The sequence below is a fragment of the Dermochelys coriacea genome, chromosome 12 (genome assembly GCF_009764565.3).
Source record: "Dermochelys coriacea isolate rDerCor1 chromosome 12, rDerCor1.pri.v4, whole genome shotgun sequence".
Taxonomy (NCBI): Eukaryota; Metazoa; Chordata; order Testudines; family Dermochelyidae; genus Dermochelys; species Dermochelys coriacea.
Window position 1 is genome coordinate 32,889,152 of NC_050079.1, and position 22,657 is coordinate 32,911,808.

The 22,657-nt window shown below is 39.9% G+C and overlaps 1 protein-coding gene across 3 annotated transcripts in view; it reads left to right on the plus strand.

Moving 5' to 3' along the window:
• Positions 1-22,657, plus strand: part of CDYL2 (chromodomain Y like 2) — a 94,653-nt gene that overhangs the window by 63,024 nt on the left and 8,972 nt on the right. For 2 of the 3 annotated variants that reach the window (XM_038368219.2, XM_043495251.1), the window contains 3 exons: positions 4,415-4,632; positions 17,520-17,692; positions 22,124-22,334. In XM_038368219.2, coding sequence (XP_038224147.1) covers positions 4,415-4,632; positions 17,520-17,692; positions 22,124-22,334 — 602 coding nt within the window. Of the gene's footprint in view, positions 1-4,414; positions 4,633-5,391; positions 5,449-17,519; positions 17,693-22,123; positions 22,335-22,657 lie in introns of all 3 variants that reach the window. The other variant, XM_043495250.1, reaches the window with a different exon arrangement.

The window sequence follows — 22,657 nt, forward strand, 5'->3', positions numbered from 1 at the left end:
CTTTGTGTAATGACTCATCCATTCCCAGTCTCTATTCAAGCCTAAGTTAATTGTATCCAGTTTGCAAATTAATTCCAATTCAGTAGTCTCTCGTTGGAGTCTGTTTTTGAAGCTTTTTTGTTGAAGGATAGCCACTCTTAGGTCTGTGATCGAGTGACCAGAGAGATTGAAGTGTTCTCCAACTGGTTTTTGAATGTTATAATTCTTGACGTCTGATTTGTGTCCATTCATTCTTTTACGTAGAGACTGTCCAGTTTGGCCAATGTACATGGCAGAGGGGCATTGCTGGCACATGATGGCATATATCACATTGGTAGATGCGCAGGTGAACGAGCCTCTGATAGTGTGGCTGATGTGATTAAGCCCTATGATGGTATCCCCTGAATAGATATGTGGACAGAGTTGGCAACGGGCTTTGTTGCAAGGATAGGTTCCTGGGTTAGTGGTTCTGTTGTGTGGTTGCTGGTGTTCATAACAACCAGAAGTTGTTCATAGATTTAAAGGTCAGAAGGAACAACTATGATTGTCATATCTGACTTCTTTCCTAACAAAGTCAACTATTCAAGTAGCCATCTTGAAATTTCTTTGCTTTCCCATTAAGGTTGCCTACTTTCTACTCCCACAAAACCAAACACCCTTGCCCTGCCCTGCTTCTTTTCCAAGGCCCTGCCCCTGCTCACTCCATCCCCCCCATGTCACTCACTCTCATCACCCTCACTCACTCATTTTCATTGGGCTGGCTCAGAAGGTTGGGGTGCCGGAGGGGTGAGGGCTCTGGCTGGGGATGTGGGCTCTTGGAGGGGCCAGGAATGAGGGATTTGGGGTGCAGGTGGGGGCTTCAAGCTGGGGGGGAGCTGAGGGGTTTGGAGTATGGGAGGGTCTCCGGGCTGAGGCAGGTGTTTGGGAGGGACTATGGGTTCTGGGCTGAAGGTGTGGGTTCCAGAGTGGGACCAGAAATGAGGGGTTCAAAGTGCGGGAGGGGGATCTGGGCTGAGGCAGGGTGTCAGCGTACAGGGCTCTGGGCTGGGGCTGATGGATTTGCGATACAGGAGAGGGCTCTGGGCTGGGGCTGAGGGGTTTGGAGGGCGGGAGGGGGTCAGGGGTGCAGGCTCCGGGCGGCGCTTACCTCAAGGAGCTCCCAGAAGCAGAAGCATGTCCCTTCTCTGCCTCGTACACAGAGGCACGGCCAGGTGGCTCTGCGTGCTGCCCCGTCCGCAGGCGCTGCCCCCGCAGCTCCCATTGGCTGTGGTTCCCAGCCAATGGGAGCTGCAGAACCTGTGCTTGTGGTGGGGGCAGCTTGCAGAGCCCCATTGCTGCTCCTACTCATAGGAGCCAGAGGGGGGACATGCCACTGCTTCCGGAAGCCACGTCAGACAGAGAGCCTGCTTTAGCCCCTCTGCACTGCTGACCAGACTTTTAACGGCTCAGTCAGTGGTGCTGACCGGAGTCACCAGGGTCCCTTTTCGACCAGGCATTCCAATCGAAAACTGGACACCTGGCAACCCTATTTCCCATCTATTGTTTGTAAAAAAAGTTCCAGTCTGGCACAAGAAACAGTACCATGCATCCTAGATGACATATACTGTTAGTGAACAGAAAATAGAAGACCATCTAGATAAAGGAAGTTGGTTTCAAACAATGACAGGCTGAAATGCTTTCAGAAAGTATTTGCAGAACAATTCTGAATGCCGAACAAATCTGTAAAAGTCAGTCTCCAGTGCTGCAGACACTTCCACACTGCTTATCATTAAGCACATTAATACTCCCACTGACTTCCATGGAACTCCTCCTGAGTTTAAAGTTAAGCACCTATGTGTTTGCAAGATTGAGACTGCAGTTTGCAAATAATTCATGGACAAAAAAAACAAAAAGGAATAAACTACCAGACAAGTCATTGTGCTCTAGTAATGAATCACTATAAACAAGGAAGAAGCCAAAAGTTGTAATTTGTAAAATTTCAAGCATTAAATGACATGTGTTGTTGGTTTGGGATTTTTACAATTGAAACTAATTCTTATAAAAAAAAAAACCACCAGTAAATGCTTCAAATATTCTTTCTAAACTAAGGAACTAATTTAAATTTAATGTTTCAATTAATAAACCATTATTTAATTGAATATGTCTGCTAGAGCTCTACTGGAGAGTGTTTATAATTTAACTGTAAAAAGAGTTTTATATATAAATCAGGCCAAACTCTATCAGCTGAATACTATTAGACATTTAATATAGTTTAGTACTAAATATAATAATTGCAGGGTATAAATGGATATTTTACAGGATGTGAACATTTGCAGAGTCCAGGGTTTAGTGACAGCTAGTCATGTAGTTGAATTAGCTACTCAGACATCAAGTAATGGAAATATTAAGTCTATCAAAGGAAGATGGCTGGCTCCTATTAGGGAATCAATCACTATAAATTCATCATTACAGTCACTGTAACAATGCATTTTTAGTTGGACAAAGATGATCTAAACTACAACATTTAAATCCATGTCCTAATTTCCATCCCTCCTCCTCAAAAAACAAAACAAACAAACAAAAATTCTTAGCTTTTTAATACCAAAATCAGGAGGTTATTCTGCTCTAGAGGTAAGAACAAACAATTAAATACAGATTCAGGTTTGGACACAGACTGCACTCCTCTTTTTTCCTTCCTGCATGTTTTTTTTTTAAATGGCCATTATATCAAGTAAATTGAGCAACTAACTTCTGCTTTTGCACAATCTATATAAGAACATAAGAATGGTCTGACCCAGTATGGCCAACGGTCCATCTAGCCTAGTACCCTGTCTTCCGACAGTGGCCAGTGCCAGGTGCTTCAGAGGGAGTGAACAGAACAAGGAAATGAATCAAGTCATCTACCCCATCATCCAGTCTCAACTTCTAGCAGTCAGAGGTTTAGGGACACTCAGAGCATGGGGTACGTCTGTGACCATCATAACTAATAGCCATTGATGGACCTAGCCTCCATGAATTTATCTAATTATTTTATTTACCCAAATGGTAATGACATTTAAAATACCTATAACTGCAAAAAGGAGATGACTTACAGAAAGCATGTGTTTAGGATATTTTTATGACTCCATAACACAGCCTTTGGGCTACTTGTGTATTGTTACTAATGACAACAAGTTTCCTGAATATCCCATAGGAATTATAAATATAAACAAAGCAGGAGTTACAATTTGCTGCAAGCAGAACTCAGGATAAACTGAATGTTTCTCAGTAAGATGCTGTTTTGTTGTGGTGGTTTTCTTTTTAAAGAGTAAGCACATATTTCTTGTCATTGATTTAGTGTTTTCCTATCAATATGTGTTCTGCAAAATAGCACCAGCATTAATATTTTTTTCCACAGTTTAATGTTAAAAGTACAGGTAATTAAAAAGTCAGTATTTATCTACTGTTACTACACAGTGGTATGAGATACCACAGTTGTGTACTAGTCCCCCTTTTTGTGGGGATGGGACTTTTATGTAAAGTTACAATAAGACGTTAACATAATAATATATAATGAAGTAAAGATCAGATTAATATTCAAAGAACCTGGCTAAAGATTCTGGCTTCCTAGCTGGAGAGCCCTCATCCTCTTAGTATGCTAAAAAGGGTGACCAAATTTCTAAATGGCTATCCTCTTTTTGGCACTTCTCTTGTATATATACTTGGTAAATATGTTTGCCTTTCCTTGCAGCCTCTCCAATGGAGCGCCTTGTATCAAGTTGTATCCTAGTTTGAGCATAATCTCAGATACCACAGTGGGATACCAATGGGTAAAATACTACCTTTAATGGTGACCGCTGGAATTATAAGGACGTGGAGTTAGCTTAGCTGCAAATGTTTGATAGGAACTGCTCTGTCTTGCTGAGTCCCTGTAGAGATGTACAATTGAGGATCCCGTTCCTACATTAAAATTGCCAAATGGAGTTGATAATGGCTTTAGCTCTGTAGACAAGGAACAACATGTAGCTTAGGAAGAGATGATATGGACTAGGTCAATCATACCCAGCTTTGCCAAAGAAAACTGAATTTGAATTTTCCCTGAACTTGAGGGTCACCCCAAATTCACATAAAAGAGCAGGGTACAGCTGCTCTCATTTTCCACTACAGGCATATCTGTTGAGACTACTAGTCCCAAATTTGCAATGATTGATCTTGATCTGAGTGGTCTTCTACTCAGATCATGATAGAGCATTTCATGCTGGGATACGCAGGCAGAACTGCTACAGTAAAAATGAGCGGTCAGGGGACACACTAGAATTCGTGGGCCATATTTGGTTGCTGGACACATTTTTGCCTACTCTTGGAATAGGATGATCTGGACATCCAGAGAAATTCAAGGTAATAATACACTACACTGTTTTCTTTGGCGGTATAGACATGATCACATGTATCCATTTTGGTTGTTTGCATTTGAAAGGTTCCTCTCTGGCCAACGGAGGCCTGAATCTGCACAGCACTGTGAAAAGGAAACTGGACGGGGAGAAAGATTACGTCTTTGATAAGAGACTAAGGTACAGCGTGCGTCAAAATGAAAGTAACTGTCGGTTCAGAGACATTGTGGTCCGGAAAGAAGATGGATTCACACACATTCTGCTCTCCAGCCAGACTTCAGATAACAATGCACTGACCCCAGAGGTAAGCATGCAGCCATAAAAGCAAAAGAAAGCCACCTTAATAGATGGGAATGTAGTTAATCTGAAAATTAAGGCAACTCTCTTCTCTGTATTTTTGGAGGGTGGGGTTCCCTATTGAATCTCTTTTTTAAAATGTATGGCGGTCAAATATTCCACCTTTCCATGCTTGGAATTTTATCCAGATGGATCTAATTATTATATGCAGTGGAAATTATTTTTTCAAATTATCTCCCCAAATAAAAAGGGAAGAAGAGGAAAGATGTGATCACTCATCCCTGCCTGCATTTTTAAGAAGTAGTTGTTCAAATGTTCAAATTACTACCCTTAGTGGAAATCTGACCTCTCACACAATGTGTTTAATTACTACTACAAGGATTTATACATATATACACATCTCAAATCATGTATCTCAGGATAAAAATTCAAAAAAAAAAGTCATTTTAATCCTTTACTGCATTTATTTAATTATCCATTTGACATTTTCATGCACTGTATTCTTTACAAATTGAGGTCCCAACCCTGCACTCAAATTCACAGGGCTTCAGGGTGTCTCTGTACAAGTGATGTTATTGATTTCCATTGAGTCAGTCACTCTACATCTAGGATTTAGGATTGTTTTGTATTGTGTATTCTATTATTAAGTAAGAAATGTGTCATTTTGAAATTAATTCCCAATAATTGAACACAGCTAAAACCATTGCCAAGCACATCAGGCCTTAAATTTTACCTTTTTTTTTTTTTTTTTCTTCTCTCCAAATAGTTAAGATCCAGTGCGGAATGTTCTCTCAGTCTTCCATATTGGGAGACACACACACACACACACACACACACACGTATGTTAACACTCTTGGTACCATACAAAACTAGACACTTACCACCCACAGTTTTTGCAATATTTATAAATAGGGCCTTACTAAATTCATGGTCCATTTTGGTCAATTTCAAAATTTTAAAAGGATTTTAAAAATCATAAATTTCATGATTTCAGCTATTTTAATCTTAAATTTCATGGTGAGGTAACTGTAGGGGTCCTGGATTTTGGGGGTGGCGGGGGTTGCAAGGTTATTATAGGGAGGGTTACAGTACTGCTATACTTAAATTCGCGCTTCAGAGAAGGGCAGCTGGAGAGCGGTGGCTGCAGGCGAGGAGCTCAGGTCTGAAGGCAGAGCCGTTGCCAGCAGCAGCGGAGATCTAAGGATAATATGGTTTCAGAGTAGCAGCCGTGTTAGTCTGTATTCGCAAAAAGAAAAGGAGTACTTGTGGCACCTTAGAGACTAACAAATTTATTAGAGCATAAGCTTTTGTGAGCTACAGCTCACTTCATCGGATGCATCCGATGAAGTGAGCTGTAGCTCACGAAAGCTTATGCTCTAATAAATTTGTTAGTCTCTAAGGTGCCACAAGGATAATATGGTATGGTATTGCCACCCTTACTTCTGCGCTGCTGCTTGTAGAGCTGGGCCCTCGGTCAGCAGCTGCCACTATCCGGCTGCCCAGCTCTGAAGGCACCAGTGCAGAAGAAAGGGTGGCATGTTATGGTATTGCCACCCTTACATCCGTGCTGCTGCTGGCGGGGTGCTGCCTTCAGAGGTGGGTGCCCGGCCAACATCCGGCGATCCCCAGCCACCCAGCTCTGAAGTCAGCACATAAGTAAGGGTGGCAATACTGCGATCCCCCTAAAATAATCTGGTGACCCCCCCCGCAACTCCCTTTTGGGTCTGGACCCTAATTTGAGAAACAATGATCTCAGCCATGAAATCTGTATAGGACAGCGTAAAAGCACACGAGATCAGATTTCACAGTCCATGATGCGTTTTTCATGGCCATGAATTTGGTAGGGCCCAAATTATAAGGAATAACGTAGTAAAGGTAAATCCTATAGTGCACCAAATATCCATTTTAACGGTACTTACCACACATAAAAATTACATTAAATCCATCATTTATATAGAATCCATCACTCCATTATGAGTGAAACAACTTTCTGTATAAGTATGAGACGGCTGTACTATTACTAAATGGCTGCTGACTGAAGCAAACCAAAGATTTGCCGAGTTAACTTTGAACAGACATCGCTTTGTGTTGCTGGCCCTGAGAGCTCATCCCCAGATTGCCAAGAGGAGTTCAAGTTCATTGAGCAGTGTGGTTAGAGCCCAAAATTCTCCTGACAAGGCATACATGGCCTACGCCTTTGAATTTTTTCTGAAACCCAGCAGCCCACCTCTATGAATGAACCACACAAACAAATATGGTGGGCTCCTTCTTTCAGATCTGCAGCACTGACAGGATTCCTGGTGTTGAGCAGAGATCATTGCTGAAGCTGGAAACAAGGAAATAAATAGCCTTTTTCTTTCTAAAGCTACATTAATATCCAGGGTCTGAATGATCAGGGCATCTCGCTTTTCACATCTAGCTTGCTGGTTTAAAACCCACAATTTCAGCAAAGAGACTAAGGGCCATGCAGTATGGAGCAAATCCTGGTCCCTAGCATGTGGTTTCTCCTAGGCAGGGTTGAGACCATATTCTGTGGGTGAACACAGAGCTTCAGGCCCCAGGGCTATCCGTTTGACACCTTTTACCAGCACTAACCACACACATGCAGAGCACTTACAGAGAGTGGGGAAGAGGGTTTGGTTTTGTTAAAAGTTACTATGTTCATTTCAGACTATTAGAAACATAGGAAAAAACAATGTTTGCTCAAATCTGCTCAGAACAGGTCTAGCTGACATGGAAGTTAAAACTTGAGTGGTCTGGCTACACTAGAGCTCCCTTGGTCGCTACCACCAGTACAGTAAGTAGACAAGGCAGCAAGGCTTGTGCAGTCCAGAATCATAATAAATTATACATTACACAAAGGCCCACTCTCCCCATAGCTTCTCTGCTTTCCATTGGATCATAAGCTTTCGTGAGCTACAGCTCACTTCAAAGCTTATGCTCAAATAAATTTGTTAGTCTCTAAGGTGCCACAAGTACTCCTTTTCTTTTTGCAAATGCAGACAAACACGGCTGCTAGTCTGAAACCTGCTTTCCATTGTGATTCCTCCTGACCCAGCCACAGCTGGGCATCTTTTGGGCTTTAGCTGTTTTGTTAGTGATTTACGCTATTTATCTCCACTTAATTAAAGATGTCTAAAACCCCAAAGGTTATATTATAGAGTTCTTTGCTGTGTCAAAGGAGAGCCAAGCAAACATTTGCCTGACAAAAGATTAATCTCAACTATAGTATGCAATTCAAGTTATTATCACTAGGCTTGTTGATATCAAGAGTGAAGGGAGTAAACTAAGACTAAATGGAACATCACAGTTCATTGCTAGTAACTACATCACAGTTGAAGTTCATGCAGGTGATTTTAGGATAAAACATGCCTATGTTCCTTTATTTTAGGATTTGCATTGATTGAAATTGGCTCAGTGCCATTGTGGTTTTTGAAAAAAAAGATTCAGATTACTAATGGGATTATTTCCTTTTATCTTTAACTAGATATTATAATTTTTCAAAATGAGCAATTTTGCTTTGGTATTTTATTTCATTTTTTAAAGAGAGTCATGCAAATTTTCACCATAAATTCCACCAATTGGTTATTTAACTTCGCAGGTCATTTGCTAATTTTGAAGATTTGATTCCAATGTTTTTGAAAATCTATTACCTAAATATATAGAATACTTCTGTTATTGTTTTTTAAACTCAACAACTTTTGGTAATCCAAAATCTGTTTCAAACCCAGGAACATGGTTAATCCATTGTTTTTATTCTTCCTAGTTAGGGTAACAATACTTCTGGGGATTAATTATTTACTGAGTTAAAAAGCAGAAGAATAGATGAGAAAATATATTCTAGATTGCTAATGGCTTTGGTAAAGATTGACAAAACTACTCCATATGCATTACGAGTCAAAAACTGGAAGTGGAGGTACACATATGAAGTATCAACGGTCATTCTTTTAGCCACGAAAAAAAAATGCAGTGCTTGTAGTGTTATGGATATATGTCACATCACTGGTTTACTTGCATGCTTCTTCTCATGAAATATGTCAGGTACAAGTTGACGGCTATCTGTATTATTCTCCTAGCAGACAGATTGCTTCTTATGGCAGACTTCAATCACAAGTATTGCCCTATCACTCCACTGGATTTATCATCCCCATATAATTTATCAGATATCCTTTTACTGGAAAGGACTCAGTGTGCTTACAGGGGTGTTGAAGTATCAATAAATAATAGAAATAAATGTATAATTAACAAGGTCACCAAAAGTAATCACTGCAGAATAGTTAGAAAAATGATAGCAGGGATTTAGAATGTTTTGCTCATTGTAACATTTTTAGAGAATGTTTCTCTTTTTAAATAAATAAACCAAGCAAGCAAGCAAATGGACTGTTACAATTTCAAATAAATACATGAAATTTGAATTTTTAAACCTGGTACTTCCATTGATTTATAGAAGTCATCTGTAGATGAGTTTAGAGATAAATTCCCAATTCACTGAGTCTTCCTGAATATAAGCAAAGTTTAGAGAGAAGTCTTTAAAAACTCCCATTTGTAAGAAGGGGGTGGGGGGGAATAACCCAACTAAGCTCTGAGAAAGATAGTAGTCTAATTTTTTTTTGCGCAATTTAAGTACATTTTATATAGGTTTATAAAAGGGAAATCTTGCCAGACAAACCTGATAGCTAATTTTGTAGTAAAAAAAACCAAAACAAAATAAAAAAAACCCTTGCAATCTAGAGAAAGCAGTAGTTTTAATATATTTGGATTTCATCAAAGCAGTAGATGCAGGACCGAGCCTCAGCTGGCTTAAATTGGTGATTTGGCTGATTTACACCAGCTGAGGATCTGGATCTGATCTTGTGAAGTTTTGCTCATAACATTAAATCATTAATTCAAATAGGACTTGCGTTGGAATAATTTCCTGTCAAATGAAAACTGGTTGAAGGGCCATAAAAGAAAAGTTAATGATAAACAGCAGTGTATTGAGTTGGGGAAGATATCTACAGGGCCACTACAGGAATCAGTGCTGGATTTGGTCAGGAAGACAAAATAAACTACATTTTAATGAATTTCACAAATTATAATAAGTGGCAGAAAGGTGAAAATACCAGAGAAATAGTACATGGGACCCTACAGAGTCTGGAAACAGACAGAAAGTAATAAAAGAATATATTATACTGAGTTCAGTGGGGACTTCTGCTTAAAAAACACTGCCATGAACTGGACCAAAATGATATTCACTTTGGAACATTGCTAGAAAATACACATTTGTGTAGCCCAAGAAGCAGATTTTGTGCTTGTCCTGTGTGATTATCAATAAGTATGCTACGTCTATTTATGTATGTTTAAACATCTGTAGGAAAACAATCTAGAACACAGATATTCAATGAGAAGTGTGAAAAACTATAATGCCAAAAGAGACTTAAGAGTCTGATAGTGAACTACAAATTAGAGACAAATATGCTCCATGGAATAGTAGAAAAGCTAATAGAATTTTAGGCTGCACAGGCATCATATCAGAGAACCCAGGAATTCTGTTAATCTAATCAGCTTCTGAGCACATCTTTACAAAAGAAGTATTGACAAATTTAGAGAGGAGCAACAAAAATTATCAGGAGACTGGAAGGGCTGACCTAGGGATTGGCTTTCCAGGGGTTTTTTTTTTCTAATTTTGGATGTTTATATTAATATGAATTATGTTTCATTTGTAGGGGGTGAAAATAAGTTCTCATATATATTTTTAAAATGTTTTCCCTGAATGTCAGAAATTTGGCCTCCTCTGATTCAACTTGATCTCAGGGATCAGTTCCCAGGAACTGACCTTTAAAGTCCTTTGGTTCCCTCTGCAAACAAACAATCTTCAGCACTGGGGGGGGGGGGGAGAAAATTGGGAAGGGGGAGGAGTGTTGTGTACATTTAATAAAACCTTTTCTCAAATTGCTGCTTCTGTGTGGTTTTACACATCAAAACAGATATTTGTTCTGAGGTCTAGAAGGATGTAGGAGGCAGACCAGTTGAGAGTCTCCGGGTCAAAAGATAAAAGGGGTAAAAAACAGGGTGACATAGTAAGGGTCTACTGTAGCCCACCAAATAAGGAGGAGGTGGTGGTGGAGGTAGATAAGGCATTTCTAGAACAAACAACAGAAATATCCAAAACACAAGACCTGGTAGTAATGGGGGACTTGAACTATCCAGACATCTGTTGGAAAAGTAATTTGGCAAAATACAAAATTTCCATTAAGTTCTTGGAAAGTGTAGGGGACAACTTTTTGTCCCAGAAAGTGGAGGAAGTAACCTGGGGGGAACAAACCATCTTAGACTTGATTCTGACCAACACGGTGGACTTGGAAGTGAATCTGAAAAAGGAAGGCATTTTGGGTGAAAGTGAGCACGAAATAATGATTTCATGGTTTTAAGGGAAGGAAGGAGTGAGAGCAACAGAATAAGGATAATGGACTTCAACAAACTCCTAGAACTGGTAGGTAAGGTCCCATGGGAAGAAAAATCTAAGGAAAAACGGAGTTCAGGAGAACTGTCAGTTTCTCAAGGAAACAATATTAAAAGCACAATTGCAAACTATCCTGAGGTGAAGGAAAGATAGAAAACATAGTAAGAGGCCAATATGGCGCTATCAGGAGCTTTTTAATGACCTGAAAAATCAAAAAGAAATCCTACAAAAAGTGGAAATGAGAACAAATTGCTTAGAAGGGGTATAAAAAAATAGCACAATCATGTAGAAATAAAATAAGAAAGACTAAAGCACAAAATAAGGTACACCTAGCAAGGGACATAGAAGGCAATAAGAAGAGGTTCTTTAAACACATTAGGAGACAGAGAAAGACTAAGGAAAGTGTAGGTCCTCTGCTTAGCAGAGAAAAAGAGCTAATAACTGATGACATCAACAAGGCGGAGGTGTTTATTGCCTATTTTGCTTCAGTCTTCACCAAGAAAGGTTAACTGGTGACCAGATACTCAACACAATTAATATTAACAACAAGGGGGAAACAATGCAAGCCAAAAATAGGGAAAGATCAGGTTAAAGAATATTTAAGTAAGTTAGATGTATTCAGTTTGGCAGGACCAGATGAAATTCATTATAGGGTGCTTAAGGAACTAGCTGAAGCAATCTCAGAACCATTAGCAATTATCTTTGAGAACTTCTGGAGGACCGGTGAGATCCCCAAAGACTGGAGAAGGGCAAATATAGTATCTTTGAAAGGGAGAATAAAGAGTTCCCAGGGAATTATAGACCAGTCAGCCTAATTTCAACACCTGGAAAGATAGTGGAACAAATTACTAAACAATCAGTTGGCAAACACATGGAGGATAATAGGGTTATAAAGGAATAGCCAGCATGGATTTATCAAGAACAAATCATGCCAAACCAACCTAATTTCCTTTCAGAGTAGCAGCCGTGTTAGTCTGTATTCGCAAAAAGAAAAGGAGTACTTGTGGCACCTTAGAGACTAACCAATTTATTAGAGCATAAGCTTTCGTGAGCTACAGCTCACTTCATCGGATGCATCACGAAAGCTTATGCTCTAATAAATTGGTTAGTCTCTAAGGTGCCACAAGTACTCCTTTTCTTTTTGCTAATTTCCTTTGACAGAGTTACTGGCCTAGTGGATAAGGGAAAGCAGCAGATGTGTTATACCCTGACTTTAGTAAGATTTTTCACACAGTCGCACGTGACATTCGCATAAAGAAACTATGGAAATGTGATCTAAATGAAATTACTATAAGGCAGCTGCACAAATGTTAAAAGACCTTACTCAAAAAGTATTTTTAAAATGATTCACTGTCAAACTATCAGGGAAATTTGTGGGGTCACCCCAGGGTCAGTCCTGGGTCTGATACTATTCAATATTTTCATTAACGACTTGAATAATGGAGTGGAGAGTATGCTTATAAAATCTGTAGATGACACCATGCTGGGAGGGATTGCAAGTAGATTGTAGAACAGGATTAGAATTCAAAATGACTGACAAACTAGAGAATTGGTCTGAATACAACAAGATGTGAAATTCTGTAAATCCAAGAGCAAAGTACTTCACTTAGGAAGGAATGATTTGCACAACTACAAAATAAGGAATAAATTGGCTAGGGCACTAGTACTGCTGGAAAGGATCTTGGGGTTATAGTGGATCACAAGTTGAATGAGTCAACAATGTGATGCAGCTGCAAAGAGGGCTAATATTCTGCAGTATATAAACAGAAGAGTCGTATGTAAGACACAGGAGGTAACTGTCCTACTCTGCTCGGCACTGGTGAGGCCTCAGCTTGGGTACTGTGTCTAATTCTGGGCAAAAAAAAAAAAGGAGTACTTGTGGCACCTTAGAGACTAACAAATTTATTTGAGCATAAGCTTTCGTGAGCTACACTTCATTGGAAGTGAGCTGTAGCTCACAAAAGCTTATGCTCAAATAAATTTGTTAGTCTCTAAGGTGCCACAAGAACTCCTTTTCTTTTTGCGAATACAGACTAACACGGCTGCTACTCTGAAACAATTCTGGGCACTACACTTTAGGAGAGATGTGAACAAACTGGAGAGAGTCCAGAGGAGAGCAACAAAAATGATTAAAGGTGTAGAAAACCTGACCTATGAGGAAAGGTTAAAAAAAAACTGAGCATGTTTAGACTTGAGAAAAGACGACTGGGGGGGGGGGGGGACCTGATAAGAGTCTTCAGATGTTAAGGGCTGCTATGAAGGTGACTGTAATCAATTGTTCACTGAAAGTCAGACAAGAAGTAATGGGCTTAATCTGTAGCAAGGGCAACTTAACTCAGATATTAGAGGAAAATTTCAAACTATAAGGGTAGTTAAGCTTCAAAGAATCATAGAATCATATGAATCATAGAATATCAGGGTTGGAAGGGACCCCAGAAGGTCATCTAGTCCAACCCCCTGCTCAAAGCAGGACCAAGTCCCAGTTAAATCATCCCAGCCAGGGCTTTGTCAAGCCTGACCTTAAAAACCTCTAAGGAAGGAGATTCTACCACCTCCCTAGGTAACGCATTCCAGTGTTTCACCACCCTCTTAGTGAAAAAGTTTTTCCCTAATATCCAATCTAAACCTCCCCCATTGCAACTTGAGACCATTACTCCTCGTTCTGTCATCTGCTACCATTGAGAACAGTCTAGAGCCATCCTCTTTGAAACCCCCTTTCAGGTAGTTGAAAGCAGCTATCAAATCCCCCCTCATTCTTCTCTTCTGCAGACTAAACAATCCCATCTCCCTCAGCCTCTCCTCATAAGTCATGTGCTCTAGACCCCTAATCATTTTCGTTGCCCTTCGTTGTACTCTTTCCAATTTATCCACATCCTTCCTGTAGTGTGGGGCCCAAAACTGGACACAGTACTCCAGATGAGGTCTCACCAGTGTCGAATAGAGGGGAACGATCACGTCCCTCGATCTGCTCGCTATGCCCCTACTTATACATCCCAAAATGCCATTGGCCTTCTTGGCAACAAGGGCACACTGCTGACTCATATCCAGCTTCTCGTCCACTGTCACCCCTAGGTCCTTTTCCGCAGAACTGCTGCCGAGCCATTCGGTCCCTAGTCTGTAGCGGTGCATTGGATTCTTCCATCCTAAGTGCAGGACCCTGCACTTATCCTTATTGAACCTCATTAGATTTCTTTTGGCCCAATCCTCCAATTTGTCTAGGTCCTTCTGTATCCTATCCCTCCCCTCCAGCGTATCTACCACTCCTCCCAGTTTAGTATCATCCGCAAATTTGCTGAGAGTGCAATCCACACCATCCTCCAGATCATTTATGAAGATATTGAACAAAACGGGCCCCAGGACCGACCCCTGGGGCACTCCACTTGACACCGGCTGCCAACTAGACATGGAGCCATTGATCACTACCCGTTGAGCCCGACAATCTAGCCAGCTTTCTACCCACCTTATAGTGCATTCATCCAGCCCATACTTCCTTAACTTGCTGACAAGAATGCTGTGGGAGACCGTGTCAAAAGCTTTGCTAAAGTCAAGAAACAATACATCCACTGCTTTCCCTTCATCCACAGAACCAGTAATCTCATCATAAAAGGCGATTAGATTAGTCAGGCATGACCTTCCCTTGGTGAATCCATGCTGACTGTTCCTGATCACTTTCCTCTCCTCTAAGTGCTTCAGAATTGATTCCTTGAAGATCTGCTCCATGATTTTTCCAGGGACTGAGGTGAGGCTGACCGGCCTGTAGTTCCCAGGATCCTCCTTCTTCCCTTTTTTAAAGATGGGCACTACATTAACCTTTTTCCAGTCATCCGGGACTTCCCCCGTTCGCCACGAGTTTCAAAGATAATGGCCAAGGGCTCTGCAATCACAGCCGCCAATTCCTTCAGCACTCTCGGATGCAATTCGTCCGGCCCCATGGACTTGTGCACGTCCAGCTTTTCTAAATAGTCCCTAACCACCTCTATCTCTACAGAGGGCTGGCCATCTCTTCCCCATTTTGTGTTGCCCAGCACAGCAGTCTGGGAGCTGACCTTGTTAGTGAAAACAGAAGCAAAAAAAGCATTGAGTACATTAGCTTTTTCCACATCCTCTGTCACTAGCTTGGATTCTTCACTAGAAGGCTGTGGATTCCCCATATGTGGAGATTTTTAAAACAGTTTGGACAAACACCTGTCAGGGACAGTCTAGGTTTAACTGGTCCTGCCACAGCACAGGGGCTGGACTTGACTTCTCAAAGTCCCTTCAAGCCCTTCATTTCTATGATTCTATCCATTTAAACCTAAATCTAGAAATGTTTATGCGGGAAAATGAAGAGATCCAGATACACATATGGGCTAAGAGCGAAACAAGTATTTGAAGGATGACAGAGGAAGAGAGAAATTGTAGATGTGCATATAAACATATGCGGATGGGAACATTACAGTTGAATATCAGGAGGAACTAACTGACAGGAGAGTCATATCCTATGATCACATTTGAAGCAAAACTCTCCATTATGATCAACAGGAAGTTTTGCTTCTAATTTGGCCACACAATATTGCCCAAAGATGTTGACTACATTATAGAATCTGCCAAGAAAACAGTGGAAATCCCAGTGTTGGGGACATGTAAAACATTAGATGACGAGAACAATCCTATAATAGCAGGGAGTTGGACTAGTCAATCCAATAGATCTCTACCTTACACAGTTCTATATCTTCTGAAATAAAATGTTTAGTTTTGATCAGGTCTAAAATCACATGCAAAACTTTGAGTAGATTGTAGCTGTGAAGGGAGAACAACAAAATTTGCAAATGCCGTTCGACCCAGCTGCAGTTTTGCATGAGTGTGGATTAACAGACTCAAAAGGACTGAGGCTCTGCCTCTGTGATTTGGGTGTAAATTGCCCTCACAAAATTGGTGCTGCCATTTTTGTACATGAAATCTAGCTACAGAGCTGAGAACTTCTGCCTCTAACTACCTGATTTTCACCCAGTCATGATTGTAAGCACTTGAATGTGCACCTATAAAAGGGAGTTTTTACCTTCTGAAAACTTACCCTGCCATTTCTCATGTCCAAGTTTAATACATACTAGAATTCAGATCTTTGTGTTTGCCCATGCAGATCAGGTAAATAGACACCACACTACATGATTTTCACAAGCAAATGCAAGTTTGTTCCCATAAGTCATAGAATGTGTGTGTGCAAAGGCTGCGCAGAAAAAGTGGCACGCATAAAATTGCACCTGTACATTTAGTGACATTTTTTTCAAATAGATATAGAGTCTGTACAGCACTTCAGAGATGTAAAGCACTTTGCAAACTTAAATAGTGAAAAGAAGTAGTTGCCACCTGAATGTCTTATTTCTCTGTATCTGTAACTCATCAGGCCAAATTTTTCAGTCTCTGAAAATTTACCTGTACATCCAAATCTTTCAGCATAAATTAGAGCAAAATTTGGCCCATCATAGTTAGGGTCCTGAATTGGTAAGGCACTTAAATATGTACAAAAGTTTAAGGATATGCATAGTCTCACTAAATGAAATCATAGTCTCACTGGAGTTGATAAGGAAACTGCCATTGATTTAAATCGGCAGGATTTCACACGTAGAAGTCAATAAGAGTAGTCAGTCAACAGGGCTACTTACACGCTTAAAGTTATATATGTGCTTACACGCCTTGCTCAATCAGGGCCGTAATGAAAACTACCTGCAGAAATTTATGAAATATTGTTCCCTTTTTTAAAATGATTAGGAAATATGTTGTTCTTGCAATAATAATAGCCTCTTATTTCAACACCAGTGTGTCAAGGTCTTAAAGATTTTGACCAGTGTTTATGAATAATTTGATCTAATAGTAAATCAAGCGGTAAATTAGTCATCTTTCTAGTGGCTTTTATTACTATAGCATTTGTAGACTTTAAAAAAGTCACTGACCATAGTACTATAAACAATAAATTAGCCATAAATCTATATATTTAAAGTTGTATTGTTCCACCTGACTGATACAGACTGCCCTAACTGAACTGGTGGAAGAACTGAAGGCCAGGGTTTATATATTTCACTCAAACACACAGAGCTTACCGTGCTATTGCTGTGGTAACAACTTTGATGGTACAATGATGTACATCAGTTTATTTTTTTTTAAAGTCATAGGAGCAAAACAAGAGCCATTTGAAATCTGTTAAATATCAACAGAACAACACAATTTAGGTAACCAGAATTTCCCACATAGGGTAAGCAAAGAAATACCACCTTGTTAAAAATGGATCTGAATTACTGCATGTCCATAAAGCACTTCAAAGATGTAAGGGCTTTGTAAACACTATTATAATTCAAAGTACTTAAGTTACAATGGCCAAAATATACATCTCTAACAACAAGTACAGTTTTATATAGCAAGAGAAATTATCTTGCAAAGGCATGCATGTCGAATTGTTTATTTTTCTTTATCCACAGATCATGAAGGAAGTTCGGAGAGCATTGTGCAATGCATCAGCTGATGACAGTAAACTCTTACTGCTCAGCGCAGTGGGAAGTGTATTCTGTAGTGGCCTAGATTACTCCTATTTAATTGGCAGGTTATCCAATGACAGAAGAAAAGAAAGCACTAGGATTGCAGAAGCTATAAGGTGACCCAAGCTTACATGTGATCTCTAAATTATGAAATGCAGTGTGTGATTATAAAAAATATTTGTCAAGTCCAAGAGTGTTGCATATTTAAGTGTTGATTGTATGCTAACTTCAGTCCTATAAATTCATTTAACAAGAAAAAGGAATGGGTTTGCTGTAGCTTTTTCTTATGAGACAGAACTCCTTTATTTTTAGTATATGTTAAAATGTATTTAGTTCCACTACCTCAGTGTATTTCAAAATTCTTCCTCTAGTCTCAAATTCAAATTGAGATGAAACTTTGTTTTTTAAATTAGCTGTGGCTTCATGTTTTAACACTGTTCCTCGAAGCCAGATATTGTACTTGTTTCAGTTATCATTTTAATGAGTGTCAGTACAAATGGGGATCTATGACTTAGTCGTGTTATATTAATATAGCAGGCTTCTAATGTATTTCAGAGCCTTATTAGAAAAGTTTGATATTTTTCTTACATTTAAAACATGTAATTTATATGTAAATGTAGTTCTATGTTCAAAACTAAAACGTTGTTTTGCTTAACATATCAGATTTTAATAGAAACATAGGGTTTATGAAGTACTGTCTATAAATCAGTCTACACTATAAACCATCAACTGTTCCCATTATCCACAATGGTATAAATATATGATCAGATCTTCAGCTGGTGTATAACAGTTTTACTCCATTAGAGTCAATAGAACTACATTTTTTTTTACACCAGCTGAGGACCTGGCTTAGACTTATTATTTCCTACGAATAGGTATTCCTCTTTTGAGAGCTTTCAAATTTTATGCAGTACATTCTGACATTATTATGAAGGAATCCAACTAGAGGAGATGGTTTGCTGTAGATCTGGACTTCTGCTATATTAGGACAACTTGTTTAATTGTTTCATGATATAAATTAACAGAATTATCTTACAGAAGCCAAGCTATTTTAGTAATGACCTCAGTCTGTTGTTTACCAGTGTCTTGGTTACTGAGGTGACTATTGTCAGTTTCAGGGCAATTGCAGTCTTGGGCAGAGACCCACATCTCACTCCATCCTGACTGGGGGTTCTTTAAGGCTACACAGTTCCCTGCCTACACTGTAATCTCCCCATCAAGCTAGACTGCCAAAAAGGCCAGTGTTGATGCTTTTCTTTCTCCCCGGGGGCTGCCACCTGTGTATTTCCCTCAGTTATAAGTTATCACACAGTTCATTCTAAGCAAGCACACATATTCTTATGATAAAAGCATTACAGGGAAAACACATTACAAACAATAAAAGAACCTACATGTATGCTAAAAAGCTTACCAGAGCTCACCCCAACCCAACCTTGAGCTCTGGTCAGTCCTTCAAAACCCACAACTGGGTTTTCCCTATGGTAATAAGTTCATAACTGTCTCAGATTCAGAAGCAGAATCCCAACTGCAGTACAGCTATTTCTTTATTCAGCTTGGACATGTGATCTGCAGTCTCCCGGAACAAATAATCAGCAGACAATTACCCATTCCTCAGGGCATAGCTTCAAAAGGCTGAGTTTTTGCATTACTGGAAGTGGAGAATTAACCTCTCCCTAAGTAGATTTCCCGGGGAATACCTTACATTTAATGTCCCAAAGTCCATTCTTGTCTGTCACATTTTCAATGTAGACCTTTGAACTCCTGGGCCTCACATCCCATCTGCCTCCTGGAGGTTACATAGCATCCCAGCTCACCAGAATATATAAGATTTGCATTGAATACAAAGGACCCCAAAGACACTTCAACTTAATTCAGTAGGGTCTCCCAAGAATACACAGGAAATTGCCATATCGGTCACAACTATTACAGTACAATTTGGATACTTCTATTAGATATTTCTGAAACTTAGAGTAGAGATTAGATTTTATGAGCATGGAAATACAATATTCTTAAACTTTTAACTTAACGGTCAATGCTTTTCTGTTGCTCGATCATTCCCTGAAAAGGGAGAAGAGTTAATTGACTGACACAAAATAACACTGTAGTGAGAGAGAAAACGTTGCTTTGTCGGTGGTTAGGGTGCTCAAATGTATAGTAAGTTACCCATGCCTATTCTCTGCATCAGCTGAGAGTGGAATGTGAAAAGAAGAATTATCACAGTGTATTCCTTCTGTCTGTGCTACAGCTTTCATATGTTGATCACAGCCTAAAACAATGGGATTGCACTTTATTTGTTTCACAGGCCTTTTGATGGACTACAAGCCCTGATCCTGCAATGAGAGTGCTGTGTCCATGCCAAGCTCATTGCAAGATTCAAAAGTGCACATTAAGACCATATTTTCAAGTCTCCTCTTAGTAAAAACAAAAGCCTTCCAAACATAACATTTTCCCCTCTCACTTTAATAAGTTCCACTGTGCAACAGTGTTTACAACTTCCAGTGAAATTCTAAGAATGTCCCCTCACATTCTGCTCTCCTCTCCTGGGGTCCCCACTTTCTCCTTGTAAGACTGTCTGGTTTCTGCCAGGCTGCAGACTGTCTCCCCATGCAGAACGTTTAGCTGCCTCTGATCTGTGAAGGCAGCCACAGGGGCAAAGGGAGATTCCTTTGCCTTCTGCACCTAGCAGTCTGGGAATCTTGATTTTCCTCTGCATTAGGCTTTTCCAGTTTCTGATCTGTACCAAAAATCAATAGGCTTGTGCCCATTGATGCCCAGAATACTCTGAAATGTTAGAATTGATCAAGGCTGTCACATTACAGGCAGAGAAATGCATTTGAATTAATCATTGGGCCTTGCTTTGCTCAGCCAAGTGTGAACTATAATTTCCCTTAATCCCTTCTTTTTCCAGTAATATGTCTTTGCCTTCTGAACCCATCGATAGAGTACTCCTTACTCTACTTGCCTTGCCTGAACCTGTTCCTAAGTTTTATTGTCCATTGTATGAGTGGAGCTCCTGAACTCCATCTTCACTCTTTATTTTCTCAAGGCCTCTTAATATTGATTGTGCTGTACCTCTGAAAAACATATCACTGTCGCCGTCAGTCCCTTTCATACATTGTAAACGCTAATGTTGGGTCATCTCAAAGTCTCCTCTCTTTTTTTATTTTGTTGTTGTTTAAACTAAACCCATTTCTCTTATAACCCAATCCAGCATAGTACCTAAGGCCATGCTTAACTTTAAGCCTGTATGTAGTCACATTGACTTCAACGGGGCTAGTCACATGGTTAAAGTTAAGCATACACCTGTGCTTCGCTAAAATCAGGGCCTTAATCTTTCCGTGAGATCTGCTATCATCTCCAGCATCCAAATCCTGCTCTCAGATGCACAAGTATAGGTCTCCTTGAGCTCAACAGGAAATCTGCAAGCACATCCAAGGGCAAATGTCTTTAAAGGAATCATGTTCTTCCACAACATACTCCATATGAGACTTGGCCAATAACAGTATCACCCCTTGCTTTGCATTTTCCTTCTGCTAATATAATTCAGTATTTTGTTTGCCTTCTCTCTTGCTGTGCACTGGTTTGATGGAACCCATAATTTGTCCACAATTACACCCACGCTTTTTCCTGATCAATGTACAGACTGTTCTGTTTCGCACTGATTCCATACCCTTGTTCCTAGAAGGCAGGTGACTTATTTCTAATCTCTTATTGCACTAAATTTACTGTGTTCTAACCCTCTCACCTAAATGAGCCAACCCATTTTGCATTCGATTGCATTATTTCCTCTTCCCCCACTTTCACCTCCCCACATCACTTCAAATTTGCTATAAGAGGTGGAACATGGAGATCTTTGTTATACCTTAATCTAAATCACTTCTAACAAAGATCCAGCAAGTGACCTCTGGATACTACTCTTATAGTCTCATTTCAATGTAGTTTTTTCCAGTCTGTAGTTCTCTTTTGTGTCTCTCTCTTTCAGCTTGTGTGTACTCTTTAGCTCACCCTGTTTTATCTCTATTCCATGGCTCTGTATGATACCTTACCATTAATCTTTGTTGCAGAGCCTTGGGTTCTTCAACATAAGTATACAACACTGCACCCATTGAGTTTCCCTCCTCTTTCATTCTGCAATATATTTAAAAGACTCCATCAAGTTAGCTAAGCAAGACCACCTGAATCCATGCTGACCTTCCTTGAACAGAGTGAGAGCTACTAAATACAGTATCCATCCCTTACTGGTCCAGAAATAATACTAGCCCTAACCATACCGCAAAAAGTTACCATGTTCCAGGCATTCCAGTTACTCCACACAAACCAAATCCAATTTAAGAGAAATCATTTGATATTCCATGGTATTCTTATAAATTAATTACAGACAAATCAGCTGAACTGTTCATCTGAGGAAAAGCCCAGTTGAAAAATAGAAGGCATAAAAACTGAGTAAGGCATTTGACATTCAAATCTGTTTTTTGATAAGTAGTTTAAACTCAAAGAACTAATGTAAGTGTTTCCCTATTCAAGAACTTTTTTTTTTTTAATTTTAGGGATTTTGTAAAAGCTTTTATTCAATTTAAGAAGCCAATTGTAGTTGCTATCAATGGCCCAGCTCTTGGGTTGGGAGCTTCTATCTTACCACTGTGTGATATCGTTTGGGCAAGCGAGAAGGCTTGGTTTCAGACCCCATATGCGACGATCCGACTCACTCCAGCTGGCTGCTCGTCATATACATTCCCACAAATACTTGGTGTTGCTCTGGTAAGGTACTTTTCTCCTAGAATTGCTCAGCAGGCTTGGTTAATTCAATACTGTTTTGCACTGTTTTTATGACTATCACAGAACTTGACACATTTTACAGCCTCTGGTGAAGAGAGGCTCAAGGGACATGAGAAGAGGGGCCATTTTCAAGGATGTGTCAGGAAAAGGACAAAGTGCTTTGGCAAAGCTAATCTGTGAGGTTTCAAAGTATCTTTCTTCACCATGCTAGATTCGTGCAATGGCTAGTAGTTAATAGGGTACACTGGGGCTTGACACTGTGCTGTCAGCTTCACAAGTGTAAATCTGGAGTAATTCCATTAGTC